The sequence below is a fragment of the Aphelocoma coerulescens genome (assembly GCF_041296385.1).
Source record: "Aphelocoma coerulescens isolate FSJ_1873_10779 chromosome Z unlocalized genomic scaffold, UR_Acoe_1.0 ChrZ, whole genome shotgun sequence".
Lineage (NCBI taxonomy): Eukaryota > Metazoa > Chordata > Aves > Passeriformes > Corvidae > Aphelocoma > Aphelocoma coerulescens.
The window spans coordinates 56,588,905-56,604,326 of NW_027184085.1; the positions used below are offsets into that span (position 1 = coordinate 56,588,905).

Sequence of the window (15,422 nt, forward strand, 5' to 3'; positions counted from 1 at the left end):
GTGTGTGAGGGTACAGCGTGTGCGGGTGTGTGAGGGTACAAGGCGTGTGAGCGCGGTACAATACGCGAGCGAGCGCGGGTGCCGGGGGTGTGAGCGGGTGCGTGTTTGTGTCTCTCGCCCTCGCCGGCAGGCAGGAGGAGCGGCGGGCCAATCGCAGCGCCCGGTTTCATAAAAGCTGGGCGCTGATTGGCCGGCAGCGAAAGGGCATCGCGAACAAAGAAAAGTCCCTCTCAGGTACCGCGCGGAGCGAGGCTCCCACTCCCCCGCCTCGGCCGCTGCCGTGGGGGCAGCGCCCCTGTCCCCTGTGCCTGTGTGTCAGCCCGTGAGGGGACAGACACACATGCCGGGTTTTTCCTTCTCTGCCCCGTTTTTCTTTTTATTTTATCTTGGTTTCTTTTTTTTTTTTTTTTTTTTGGTTGTTTTAATTTTGTTTCTAGAAAGAAAGGAAGGTTCATGAAATCTGGTGCTGTCTTCCTCCAAACACAATAAATCTGTTGAAGACATTAGAATTTTTTTTCCTAAAATAAAAAGCGGCTGCAACAAAAACACACTCAATGCAGTTAGAAGGAAAAGGTCAACTCGATCCAATACAGACCGTAAGTACGGTTGCGTGGTGTGTCTATAGCACTTAGAGGGGATTTTTTTTTTTTTTTTTCTCTGCAAACGGGAGTGTTGAAGAGTTTTGGGAGTTGAGATAACTAGGGTTCTTGGGGAGGAAAAAAAGGAGGAAAAAAACCCCCAAAACAATCCCACAAACAGTGTGAGTTATTTGAGGGAATGAAAGCACTGTAGCCACACAAACCATACCTGACGGTGCACTTGGGGGGCGTTAAAGCGTAGTGCCTTTTTTGGGTTTTAACTAACGCAGGGCAGGGGGAGGGGTGGGGGGGGGATAAAAGTGACACCATTACAGCCAAGCCTGCATTGCTTCCCCGCCCCCCCCGGCCCCGAGAGCACGGCGCTCGTTAGCAGGAGCGATGGGGCACCGACAGACCGGGAGGCACCTCGCCTGTCACACCGAGACACCGGAGACGCGAGGTTGGAGCTGGGGGGTGGGAGTGGGATCGTCCGTCGGTGGCTGATGCCTGGGCCGCTTCCACCGCCGTCTCGTTCTCCCGGCGCTGAGGCGCGGGAAAGGGAAAGCCCCGAGGTAAATGCGCCCCCCGGGGAGGCGGCGGGGGTTCGGCGAGGCGTTCCTGGGGGGCACCCCGGGGCTCCAGCGGAGGCGGCGGGGCCGCAGGCAGGGCGCGGCCCGCCCCGCCGGGTGTGTTTGGGGCGGGCCGCGGCCCGGCCGCGCTCCGCGCCCAGGTCGGCGGCGGCCAATGGTGCCTGGCGGCGTCACGTGACGCGGGCGGCGGGACCGCCGCGCCTCCCCCCTCCCCCCGCCCTCCCGCCACCGGCAATTCATTACGGCTTTTAGCTTCCCATCGCCGGCTAATTAAAAATACTAAGCTAAAGCTCCGAGACCGTCTGACTTGGGGAGAGGGGAGGGAGGCCGAGGGAAGGGGGAGGGGGTGATAACGGTAGACTGCGAGGTTTGCTGAGACAATAAGGTGGGAGCGATCTGTCCTGACAAAAAGGTCGTCTGCTTTATCTCCTCGGACTCTAATTACTGAATTACTTACCGCATGACTGACTAGCCCAAGCTCACGGGTTTTTCGTTGTTATTATTTTTTTTCCCCCGAGACAGCAATTCGAAACTGATACGTGCCTATGCTGATTTTTTTTTTTTTATTTCCTATTTTTAAAAAGCGCTGATCTAAGACTAGAGGGGGGAGGGAGGGACGGGGGAACGGGGACAGGCACCCCCCTCCCCGAAATCTTACCCTTGGGAAAATTTAGTTCTTTTGAGAGCACGCAGTCCTTCTTCCACTCCCACAAAATGTTTTGATAACCGGTTTATCAGATCAGTGATTCCCCCCTCCCGCTCCTCCTCCTCTTCCTCGCCCCCCCTCTTCCCCCTCCCCCCGCCTCCCCCGCCCGTTTCCCCTCAAGTTACTTCAAGAAATCAGATCTGTCAGGACGGGCGAAAAAAATGCCACTTCCCAACTAACAGGCGGAATCCAGCCCAGATTTTCAGTCCTTTCTTCTTCTTTTTTTCCTTCCTCCCTTTCACTAATTTATCCCGATGTTAGCACATTCTGTCTTGTAACACCCGGGCGCCTGTAGGTTTGTTTCATGGGATCATTACTTACTGATCGGGATGGCTCCCAGGTCCGGGGCTGAAGACGGAGTGTGAAGTTGGGGAAACATTTCTTTTTTCTTTCTTTCTTTTTTTTTTTTCCCCTTTTCTTTTTTTTTCTTTTTTTTTTTTTTTTTTTCAATATTACTGTGATGATTATTACCTCTCGGTGCTTATTCAGGAAAAGCAAACAAACAAAAATCTGGTCCTTGATGCTTCACTTCTGAATGTGAAATATTACCTCCCAGCTGGTAAAGTTGTGAGGCACAGCATTTTTTTTTTCCTTTTTTCTTTTTTTTTTTCTTTAAGCAAGGACGAAAAAAACCTAAACAAACAAACAAAAAAAAAGGACTTCTGATCCGTGGGCCAAAGTAGGGGGAGATATGTTATTGACCGATTTATACTGGCTGAGATGATACTTGCTTTCTACTTGATCACTTGCTCTTTAAGTAAAATGAGGCACAGAGTTGTTGCTGAGACGAGTGGGAACAGCATTTTGATTTGCTGGTTTAATTAAAAATGATAAAGGATTTAAAGGTAAGAATTATGCATATATATGTATAAATATTTCGGCAGTCGACTGTAAAAGGGAGAGATCCCTTTAAAAATCGTTTTAACTAAGCTTTGTCAAACACACACTCATTTGCGGTCACTGAGGCCACCTTGGTGCAGATCACTTAAAGTGTATGTCTTAATCAGTTTCCTGTACAGTCAGTAATACTATATTTAACAGACCTAACAATTGTGTGACCTAGGAATACATTAGAGCTGCTTTTAAAACTGTTATGTTAAGAATATTTTCTTAAAGAAAAGAAAATTTTTATTTCTCTTCACTTTTTTTTTTTTTAATTTTAACCTATGGACTTTAATATTTTGCAGTTAACATTTGTGTTTGTAGGCTGTTGTTTTTAACAGAAGGTATATTGTGGCAGGGAAAATGAGGTTTCCCACTTCCCTTAGCACTCTCCTGCCCCCAGCCCCCCAAGAGACTAAGTGGAAGGGGGGGTGAAAGATAATATAGGAGAGTCACAAAACTTCAAGGGTTTGGTTTAAAGCCACAAAATCCATGGAATGCAGTGAAGAGTGAATCCGTGTCCTTCCTTTTCTCCTTTTCGTGCCTAGGTGGTGGTCCAAAGGGTTAGATTACAACATGTGCTCCAACAGCTAGGCACCACTTCTATGACTGTATTTCCTGAGCATTGTGGATTTAAATCATGTAGATAATTTTTCTTCTTTTTTCTTCTTTTTTCTTCTTTTTTCTTCTTTTTTTCTTCTTTTTTTCTTCTTTTTTTTCTTCTTTTTTTCTTCTTTTTTTCTTCTTTTTTTCTTCTTTTTTTCTTCTTTTTTTCTTCTTTTTTTCTTCTTTTTTCTTCTTTTTTCTTCTTTTTTCTTCTTTTTTCTTCTTTTTTCTTCTTTTTTCTTCTTTTTTCTTCTTTTTTCTTCCTTTTTCTTCCTTTTTCTTCCTTTTTCTTCCTTTTTCTTCCTTTTTCTTCCTTTTTCTGGACATGGCTTTTTAAGAGAGGTTGTGGATATTGGTATACAACTAGATTAAAGGTGCTCGTTATAAAAACATCACAGGTACTGCCTCTGGTTTAACGAACTTAAGAACGTGGCAATGGTGAATGTTTTCGCTCCCCCCTACCTTGCCCCCTCTTTATTGAGTGACGTTATATCATGGTAACACCCAGACAAATACTTGACTTTCCCTCCTCACAGGACAACGTGGACGTGGACTGCAGGTTGTGAGCCTAGACACACCTAGGGGAGGAAGACAAGAGTTGAACTTAAGAGAGAGCCCAACGGAGATAAACGAATGTCCCCTCATCTCCAAAGGGAAGTTCATCGGATTTTTACTCTAGAGATCTCATCTTCAGGATGTCATTGAACACTTCCACTGCAGGAAAAGGTGTGGATCCAAACGCAGTTGACACTTATGACAGTGGCGATGATTGGGAAATTGGTGTTGGGAATTTAATAATCGATTTGGACGCCGATTTGGAGAAGGACAGACAGAAATTTGAGATGAATAATTCTAATACCACCAGCAGCAGCAACACCAGCTCCAAGGATTGCGGGGGTCTGGCTTCCAGTGGGGCTAATGCTACCTCAGCCTTAGCTGATGGCCTAAAATTTGCTTCTGTTCAGCCCTCTGCTCCCCAGGGGAATTCCTCTCACAAAGAGACTAGCAAATCAAAAGTGAAAAGGAGTAAAACTTCTAAGGATGCTAATAAATCTCTGCCTTCTGCTGCCTTGTATGGGATTCCTGAGATCAGCAGTGCTGGCAAAAGGCAGGAAGTCCAAGGGCGCCCTGGAGAGGCAACTGGCATGAATTCAGCACTGGGTCAAAGCGTGAGCAGTAACCCAAACGGCAATAATAGCAACACCAGCAACACCACCACCATTGCCTCTTGTGGGAAAAACAAAGAGGAGAAACCAGGTAAAGCCCCAGGCAGCAGAGGCTCCAAGCGGGATAAGGATGCAGGAAAATCCAGGAAGGACAAGCAGCATGACCTGCAGCAAGGCCACCCCAACGGCAGTGGGGGTGGCAATAGCCAAATTCCCTCTGGGCACCTCTATGGCTTTGGGGCCAAGGGAGGCAGTGGTGGAAGCAGCAGCCCCTTCCACTGCACCTCCTCTGCTGTGGGGGAGGTGAGCAAAAGTACCCCGGATTCAGGGTTAATGGGGAACTCTATTTTGGTAAAGAAGGAAGAGGAGGAGGAGGAGAGCCACAGGCGAATCAAGAAATTGAAAACAGAAAAGGTAGGACAAAGCTCCTCTCCACCTCTTCTGTGTTTCCCCATGTCTATAATAAGTGTCCTGTGAGTGTCCCATGACCGTATGTCTGGCTCCTCTGTTCTCTGCTGTGTATTTGTGACATGCGTATGTTCTTCCTCTTTCCCTTTCAAAAAAAAAAAACAAAACAAAACAAAAAAAAACCAACACAAAAACAACCCACAGACCTCTTCCCTACACGGACGACACCAGGTTTCCAGCGTGCTGCTCTTCCTTGTGGTTCCCTCTCCCTGTCTTCACCTGGAGAATGTTTCTGTTTTGTCTGTTTGTTTTAATTGCGCTTGCCCAGAAGGAGAAAGGTAGAGAAGACCCTGAGTGAGCTGTCCCCAGTTTTAGCAGAGAGCAGCGGTACCAGTGGGATGGCAGTGTTTGCCTATGGGGGTGCATAGCTCAGGCTCCAGGTGCAGCAGGTCTTGTATGTGCTGACTCTCTTCCACAACATCAGCAGGCATCTGTGGCCGTTCCTCTCCCAAAGTCTAAAGGAACCCCTCTCCTTTCTCTGACCCACTGCCTGGAGCTGAGATTGTGCTTGGGGGAGGAAACAGGAGCTATCGGCAGAGACCCAGGCTCCGCTGTTGTGCTTCGTGGAGACGCAGGATGCTTATTGTGCTGGGGGGCTCCCGTGGCACTGTAGCCCAGAGGCCCCAGAAACTGGTGTAGCGGCTGGGAGGAAGGAGCCAGCAGACAGGCAGTGCCTCTTGTCTTCCTGGAAGGAGGATGCTGGGAGGAGGGAAATGCACCTTGTGCTGAGAAGCGTGTGTGCGAAACAGCTTTTGAAACAGAGGGGAGCAGTTTGTCTCCTGTCTTGGGGAGTTTTCCTCTCTGAGCCACGATGCCTCTTGGATTTGAACTACTTGTTTGTTGAGTGGTTGAAATATATGAAAGAAATCAGATGGGCGTGTGTGATTTTATTCCTTTCTATTACATTGTGAAGGATGCTTTCTGTATGAATAGATGGCCACTACTCTATTCTTCGGGAAGGGTGGAATGAGACCTTGTTGTCTTTTGTCAACTGCTGGTTCAAGGATGTTCTGGTGTTGGTGAGAGTTCTGTTCCTAGGGCAGAAGGCATCTCCTGGGGGACCAGAGGGCGAGTGTTGGCCCAGGATTACAAGTATGATAAAATTCTACAGGTTGTTAAACAAAGACAACCTGCTCTGCCTGAAAAATAAAGGAAACCAACACCCTCCAAATGAACAGTCTCAGGGTGTTAGATTGTGACTGTATTGTCAGATGTTGGTCTTAAATTACCTGCTTTTACAAGTTCCCCCAGTGAACGTTCAGCGATGGGGAAACTTTTGGGTCGGTGTTAACTGTATGGTCTGCAAGTGTCTGGGAGGGCTGAAGGTCTCATGGAGGGGGGAGTTATATCTTTTTATGACTTGTTACCAGCTTTTTGTATTTCAGTCAAGAAGTTTTTGTAATTCTAAGTCGACTGGAGGATTAGATCTGTGTGTTTGTGACATCAGATATTTGTTAGTACTGGATGACAATTCCAAGGGACTGTGTTAAAGGCAAGGAACAAATTAGATTTCATATTGTATGCCTATTATTGCTTTTAAGATAGCATATCTATGGATGAATTTGAATGAGCCTTATGACCTTGTCTAAATGCAGATGAGAAAACCAGATTGCTGTGTAATTTCATGTATATATGTTTGCACTTTGATTTATGAAAAGTGCTGTTCGCGGCAGAAGGTGTCTAAAAATCTCATGGTCTCTTTATTAACTTAGTACAGTAGGCATTTACTTCTGTTGCCAATAGTCTTCAAATTGCAGTTCTCTAATCTGTTTTAACTATCTAGATAAATTGCCCTAATCCGGTCTTCACAATGGCTGTGGTTAAAGAGTCAGAGCCATTTGATTGGATTCAGTGGCTGCCTGGAATGTGGGAGGTACTGCCCTTTTGCAACCCCCTTAGCCTTTTAATCTCTCAGCCAAATGTTCACATTCAACAATTTTGTTTAGCTGGCAATCTGAACATTTCAGTATCTCAAAGGCTGCTGCCATGGCAACAGAGATTAGAGGGTGGTGTGGTTTCTCCCTTTTTTGTGTTCTTTCAACTCTCTAGTCACACAGGAAATTGTATGAAGAATCTATATACGTACGAGTAATCTTATGTGCAATGTAAATGGGATGGCATGCAAATTCAGAGCAAACGTGTATGGAGGAGTTCAGCGTCAGTGGCACACTCTGTGTGTTATAGATGTCGCTCCAGGAGGAGGTCTGGAGCTTGCATTTCCAGCAACAGCCGCTGCTGTTGGCACACACCGACTTTAATACAGGCTTTGCACATCAGAGTCGTGCAGCCTTGGCCATTGTCTGGCACAATGGTGTGCTTGCTTGCTGTCTTAAGTAATGTCCCTTAGCGTTTTTCTTTGCCAAGAATGCTCCCTTTTAGACGAATAATAATAATGTAGCTTGTTGCTGATAATGGTTGATACTTTAAGTCCAGCCAATGGCAATATTAGTAACACTCGAGTGTTTTATGTTTGTTGTTCTGGTTTTGGTTTGGTTTGTTTCCCCCCCCACCCAAATGATTAACAGTCATTGGAAAGAATTCTTTAAAGGTTTCAGATTCCTGAAGTGTTATTGCTTTGACTGTTTATACACTAGAATATATATGCCATACCGACACAAAGCACCTTGTATCTGTAGCTAAATACATAATTTTCAGCCTGCATGTTGAAACCAATGTTCAGTTATCTTACTATTGTGCAAGACATGCCTCATGAATTTGGAAGTTTCCTCTTAGAATCAAATGAGTTCATGACTGTTGATTCAAAATCTACATGTTTTTATGTGTGGTGTGGAATATAATACTGCATTTGTTTACTATTTGTGAAAAGCTTGGAGCAGATTCCCAGGAGTTGTAGTCACTGTTTAGCTTTCACAACATGCTTCAATTCTATTTTTAGTCTAATTATTATGTTTTCTTGCTGCAGAAAGTCATGTAAAACATGATAAATTGGATCTTATGAAGCCTAATTAAATCAATGACTGCGTTCTGCTGGCTCTTTTATGCAGAAACCACAAATATGTTGTAAAAGTCGCCACTCCCCTAATATGTGGATAAAGTCAAAGTATGCTGTAATTCTAAGATGTTTGAGCTATATTCGTTCAGTCCATTTTGTGGCTAAGCCACCAGTGACATGTCTGAATAAGTAGCTTTGACAGGTAGGCTAACCACTCCTAAGATTTTTGGTGTTAAAACCTGTCTCCATTTTCCTTTTCTCATCCATACTGTTTTTAGCACAGTTACTGATTGTTTGTCAGCATGAACTCTTCATCTGTTTCAGCTAAGTTTTTTGTATTTTTAACAGCTGTTACATTGAAAAGTGTTCAGAATAGCTACAAAATTTTCTTTGTGTGCATTGTGAGGAGGTTTTGGAATTCAGTCAGTCATAATTTACTCTGAGATATGGGAAAACTGTGTTTGGTGTGTGAAAATCAGTATGTTTACATGAAATTAATGCAGAAGATACAAAGCTGTAATCAGAAGGGTTTAGTTACAGTTCTAAATGTATCAGTCTAGTGGTACTTCAGGATTGACTTTTTCTCTTTTTTTAGCTTAGTGCTTCTCATAAAGACTTCATTTCACATTTGTAAGTTGTCTTCAGCAAATTAACATGTTGGCTGGTATTATTTATTCACTTCTTTTGTTGTGTTTTAGTGTTAGGATTTGAGAGTTTTTTGTACACCATCAGGAGTCTCTGGATGAATTTTACCTATTGATGTAAATCATTTAAGTGCATGCTTTGATTAATGATGTTATGGAGATATGCTCTTCATGTACTTTTCTTGCCGGCCTTGTGTGCAGTTTATTCACTGTGAAATAAAAGGGCAGGGAGGTCACTTGCTGTAATTAAAGAACAAAGTCTATTGTTGTTTGACAGCAAACTGTTTTGAAAGCTACATAAGGGATTTAGCTGTTAAAAACATTGATAAGTATGGGTGTCTAACAATAAGCACAGCTCAAGGTTCTTAAAGTTCTGTAGTGCTGTCTAGTAGTGTGACGGTGCTTTTCGAGCTGGGTGAAGAGGTGTTGCCCTTTGGCCAAGGAAAGCTTTCTGTGTGAACCTACTGACCTCTGCCAATATGTATGACCAGATCTGCTATTGAATTCCTATGCAAAGCAGGAGTTAGTGTAGCACAATGGAGGCTGGTCTAGAACATCTATCAAATAAAGTAGGGAAGCTGATAACCATACTCGGAACTACTGGAAAAATATTTCACCTTGGGCATTGGTAATTTTACAATTTTAATAACTTCATAAATACCCAGTAAAAAGGAAAGGATTGATTGTCCAGATGTCATGAGGTTAACCACGTTCTCCATGTTAAAGGGCTTTCCTGCAAGATTGTTTTAATTATAGCTATATAAAGACTTGTTTTTCCAAAGTAGCATTTTATAGTCCAATAAATGAAATGTATGTTAAAAGTGCTAAGCAAAATCTCCCGTAACCATAGAGGTGTTCAATAACCAGATTCAAGTAACATGGAAAGTACCATCTGTTTCTAGTTTTCAGCATGAGCCCAGGAATTGAATAGCTGAGATTTGCTCGTATTTTTCCGACTCTCTTTCTTTTTTTAATTATTATTATCATTATTTTAAAAAGTTCACCTGGCACTTTATAGAAGCTTTCTGAAATGCAATAATACAGGAGAGACTGTGAAAACACATGTTCGTACACACAGTTAACCAGTTCCACTTTCATTTAAAGAGATTTCCAGAAGCTCAGTCATTGAAGAATTTATAATAGTGAATCACCTCCTGCAGGCAAACACAATAAGGGTCAGTTCTTCAAAGGTCTTGCTATTGAGGTAGAACCTGATTTACTCTTTCCTTATGAAGTAAAAGGAAGGGAAAGCCCCCCCCCCCAACAATAACAACTAAAAAATCCCACCCCAACCTCTCAAAGGATAACTTTAGCAAGCTCTTATCAGGCCCTTAATTGCATATGATAAAACTATTGACTAAAATTTTCCATGCAGACTTTACTGCTGTTCAGGGAAGTGTTCTAGAATTGTTGATAGGGAGAAAATCACTCTTTTAAAGATAACTTGTTCTAAACTGATAGGCAATGAGATTCTTGGCTGTAGCCTATGAGCCCTGGATAAAACGCCATCCGGCCTTTGTTTGAGGTCTTTTACTAAAGCTAATGACTGGTCTTGTGCCGCCCTGAGATAAATGACATTATCTCTGAGTGGTCTGACAGGAAACAGACATGTTAATGGTGAAGCTGCGGGGAGGATCTGCTGTAGTTCTGACAAAAGAGTAAAGCTTGGACCCCTGGTTGTGATCATTAACACAGAATGCATTCCTTCATAATTGGAAGGCTATTTTATCGACAACAACGTAAATCATAAATCTGAAATGTGCAGGGTTTTTTGTGTGGTAAAACTGGTGCCTCCCCCCTCCCGTCCCCTCCGTATAAGAAATGGGTTATCTCCATAGTACTGACATTAGTGGGAGAGCCTGGGGTCTGCTTTCTGTTAACTGGACACATCCTTTGCACGTTGAATGCAGGTTCCCCTTTTTGTGCCCTGTGTTATCCATGCGATTTGCATTTCTAAGAGAATAAAATAACACCTGTGTTTCTTCACATCTTATGCTGTTATTGATACACGTGCTACTGAGCACGTTTTACAAGCATCGTCAGGAGTATCATTGCAGTAGTATTAACATTTCAGATATCCCTTTCACCTTTACTCCCATTTTGGATAAGGACGTATATATCTTTTGGATTTCAGTCACCCACTTTTGAAAAGGTTATATTGCTTCTGCAGCAGTTTGGGCAGCTTTGTGTTATTTTCACATGGTCTGTATTTCTCAAATGTAGAATTCCCATTTTGAGCGGCATGTTCCAGATTTGTTCCAGGGTAGACAGTTGAAATTGCTGAATGTAACCATGTTTCAGAGTCTCCTGTGGTCTGAGCTAAGATACTTTGTACAAATGATCCAACAACCAGGTTACTATTTTTATCATATGATTAACACTTTACCAGCTTTATATTGTACCTATATGATGTTCTATTTCACATGGTGATATATTGCTATGTTCTCTGAATGGCTGGAGAGATTGACTTCTTAACTGTGCTTCATTTTTTACAACAGAAATACATCTTCCCCTGAGTCCTCAGGTAGGCTCACACCTGTGGATGCAGTGGCTTCAACTGAAGGGCTGGCCATACTTTTTGCTAAAAACTACCATTTGTTTTAGTGTGTTTACGTACTAAGGAGTTATTTCTATTTCTTAACAAACAATCACAGAATATATATATGGATATTTTAAAAAAAATATGGTCTGTACATAACATTTCCTGTTGGGTGAAAGACAGAAAAACGGTCTTCCATGAAAAATTCTGATGATGACATAATTGCAAAAAGTAAATACCTTTCTAAAAATCAGAAAAGTTAATTTTATGTATATATTTTTTTTCTATTTCAAAAACCTTTTTCTTTTTCTCTTTTTGTACCAGTGTTTCTGCCCAGTGCAGCTCTTTTTCAGTGCAGCCTTTCACCAAAGTGAACAATAACACAATCTATCATTCTATAATTTGCTTAAAAATATGTTTGAAATGTGATAATTTTAATAAAGGTAATTGCCAGTTGTTATAGGAGGACTTGAGGGGTTTTCCTAAAGGAGATTTTAAATCACGATTGTTTAAAATTATTATTACATTCTTGATTTAATACCACAATTTACTGAAGGAAATGAGTAGCCATTTGGGCAAAGAGGAAGGTCAGACAATGACTTTTGGTTGTGCTGTAGGATTTCAGTAAGCATTCTCTGTTGCACTTTCTCTTTTAACTCTTACAGAATGGTCTTGGCAATTGGAACAAAGCCTTTACATTTGAATGAAAGGTTGTAAAACTATTCAGAGCGACTTGACTGACAAGCAAGCTCTTTGTAATATTTTTTTTCTTTTTTGAAAAAGCTGAGAGAAATATCAAGCTGTGGGAATAGGTAGTTTGCTCTGGCACCCCATCTACGTGTATGCTTCCATAATATATATGCATATAAATATAAGACTACTTGATTAAACAATTCAAGCAAGCACGCAGGGCAAGTTGCATGCAGTGAAGTAGGATTCATGTCTGTATATATAGGTTTTCCAGCCTTAGGGTCACTATGGTGTTGATTAGATTTTCTGAAATCTTAAGCCAACTCCGCAAGTAAGAAAGGTGCATTTAGTGACAGATTTATAATCTTACTTTTACTGTAAGTTGACAAATACTGCTAAATCTCAAGGTGAAAAGATCAACTTCTCTAGCCTGTAATATCTATTGGGAATTAAATGTGAAGCTCTTTGTTTCACTAATTTTGAAGTGCAATTGTGTTATGTTCAGTTGTATGTCCTTTGTGATAAATCTTCATCAACCATCTTCAGAAAAAAATGCCAAACATTTGGTTCCCTTATCTTCTCACAGCTTCTGAGTCTTCCTAGACTAAATCTCACTCTTGTGCACAAACCCAGCTTGGCTGAGGTGTTTGTCTCCAGAGAAACTCCACCAAATAATAATGGATGGAAAATGACCTCACAAGGATGTTTGAAGCATATGCCAATAATGGCATGTGAATGCAGTTTTTGCAGTCAAAAGAGCAAACTAAAATCTATTGATTGTGGTTACTCGGTGTTTTCAAAACACTAGCATTCGAGTTGTTGAATTGTCCTGTCATGTTAACCAAGAAGCAGATGGCATAACACCACAGAAGTGTATTTTTACTTAAAGAAACTTTAGAGGTTTTGATGTGTTTTCTTTTCCTCTTATTTCCCCGATGGCTTCTTTTTATTGAAGAGTAACATGAGGAGACCTGGTAGCAATTTTATTGCTTTCCCATAACAGTTTGAAATAATAGGTTGGTCTTTGGTTGCCAGTCAAATTTCTACCAGTCAGCTTGATTCTGTTTTTTATCATGTGGCAGTGGAACATAAAAAGTGTATGTTTGTAGTTTACCCTCAGAAACTAGCTTTTTTCTCCATGCTTCAATTAGCAACAGAAGACTAAGCTTCAATTGGTCACACTTTCGTAAACTCTGAGAGCTTGCTTTCTTCATTCTGATAAAAGAAAGTGCCAAGTTTAGGCTCTGTTTCCCAGGAAATTTTGAGGCACATCTGGCCTCTTTAACTGTGTTCACTAGACAGTTTGATTTTGCACACATTTAGTCGTTTGCATTATCCATTGAATTAATTCAGGGGTTTTGTTAAGCCCATCCCCCCTGCAACACAAGTTCATGCTATTCAAATGCCACCTTTATTGATGAATTTCAGTGATGCTGTGCTCAACTGTGGTAGAAAGAGGTCTGTGGGTACCATAGTTGCTTGTTACGTAAGCACAGCTTTCATAATTTTCACCGCTTCCCTCACCCAGTAAGAAGAGTGAAAAGCAAACTGTAATCTCCTTTCTCATAGTGCGCAGGGCCAGACCAAATTATTTTTGGATTTCCTGTCACCTCCTTGGCTGATTTCTGTGGATGGCTTATGTTAAAAGCAACAATAATGTTTGAATTGGAAGGGTTTTGGTCTTTGGGTTTTCGTTCTTCATGGAGAACTGTTTATTTGAGTGTGGTTCACCACACTACATGGATAGTACTATCAAATCTGTGCTTTATTATAGGCTTGTAGCAGTGAAGTAATGGCTGTATTTGCATGTTTCAGGGTTTCATGTTCTTGCCAATTCTTTCTTTTTGAAGGAGGGAAATGAAACTAGATCTGTATCTCTTCAACAAAAGGTAATAGTTAGAAGCAAATACAATTAGAAATGGACCACATTACTTCATTGAACTTTGTTTTGCTGGTAGGAGTTTTAAATCTGATTTAGTAAATATTGAGGGATTTGTTTAGTTAGCTTGCACTGACTACAAGGATCTAATATTCCAGGAATATTTATGGATATAATAAACATATTTGACATTAAGTTTTGATGGTTAATTTTTGCCCTGGGTTTAATGTTAGGCACTATATGTTGTATTGCACCAGAGTTCTGAAATTTGAAGGAAAAATACTGCTGCATTTTGAGAACAATGAAGGTGGTTTTTCCACACCCAGTTTTACTGAAAACATAAATTGATGTTCTTGCCCACTTCATCTAATAGTAAGGTGCAATATTATGTAATAGTGTTACTAGTTGCTGTTTAAGGAGATGGTTGTGTACACATATGTGTGTGTATGTTTATCAGTACAGATATTCACATATATGGTGGAGGTGTGTGTATCTATATGTATACACATACATGGACATACATACACAAGAAAAAAGAGCTGCTACTGTTTTATAAATACAGCAACTGAGTTTTGGCTAATAGTTTTATTTACATTTCATGTCCAGATCTTTTAACAGTCTTTCCTGTGACGCTGCAATGGATGCCAAGCACTGAAGGAGAAAGCTAGCAGCTGTTTCCATTACAGCATTGGTACATTAGCCTCTGCACTTTATTTTCATTTTATGATCTCCTCCAACCTTTCCTAATCACCCCTTAAAAAGGCTTTTCCCCTTCTGCCTCTGATTTATCTGTCTGCAGGGTTCTGTGTTTTTCTTAGCTTTAAAAATGTAAAATCTGTGTGGTTTTTCTTTTTTCCTAAGAGCTTAATGCTTTGACTCTTACTCACACTGAGCAAGGGCTTATCATCCTTTCTCAATTCAAGTAAGTAGTTCCTTGTGTTGTGTCTCTGTAAGCCCTTACTTGAGATGAGTCCAGGTTGCAAAACAGGACCCACTGTGACCAATTTGATTATTCTTGTAACAACTTGAGCCTCTGTATGATTTACAGGTTTTTTTGCATGCCACCTGAATAGTGTTTTGTTCATTCTTGCTCTTTCCTTCGCCATCTCTCTGAAAATAATTGTTTCATGGCTGTATGCTCTTATTGCTGAGATATGACTGAAAACTGCATGCAGTACAGTGAAGCACATTCATTTTCATCTAGTACCCGTTTATTGCCTTGAGCACTGTAAATCTGTCAGCTCTTCACGATGCTTTCACCTCTTTCTTCATTTGCTCCAGCTTCTAGTTTGACAATGTTCCCCTGAGGCAGAATTCTAATCTGCTTCCAATTAGTTGCAAAATGTGACTCAAATTTCCACATTATGGCTGCTGTTTTACTTGCACGAACACATCTAGAAACAAATTAATGCTCTTGAATATTTATTTTTGAGCCTTCAGATTTACTCTAGGTGGAAAAGTTGCCAACTACATTCAAACTGCGTCCAAGATTTATATTTTTTCTCAAACTGAAATATTCCTTAAAGGTTTAAAATACCTCTTAGTGCTTAATTTTCACAAACCATTTTCAACTGGTTGGTAATTATTGAGGGTACATTGTATTGTTATAAATTAAACAAGTTTGCAATACACATAATTAGCGTTTAAATATGGATGTGATTGCTGTGTCAGTTTAGGATAAGAGGCATTTCTTTTCTGCAGGGCCAGCACAGTCTTTTTCG

At 41.4% G+C, this 15,422-nt stretch overlaps 1 protein-coding gene across 3 annotated transcripts in view; it reads left to right on the forward strand.

The window, feature by feature from the left end:
* The first annotated feature begins 214 nt into the window (after positions 1-214).
* ZNF608 (zinc finger protein 608) overlaps positions 215-15,422 on the forward strand; it is an 85,343-nt gene continuing 70,135 nt past the window's right edge. For 2 of the 3 annotated variants that reach the window (XM_069001612.1, XM_069001613.1), the window contains exons 1-2: positions 2,237-2,719; positions 3,899-4,942. In XM_069001612.1, the coding sequence (XP_068857713.1) occupies positions 4,058-4,942 (885 nt within the window). In that variant the 5' untranslated portion in view covers positions 2,237-2,719; positions 3,899-4,057. Of the gene's footprint in view, positions 235-437; positions 597-2,236; positions 2,720-3,898; positions 4,943-15,422 lie in introns of those variants that run through there. The other variant, XM_069001611.1, reaches the window with a different exon arrangement.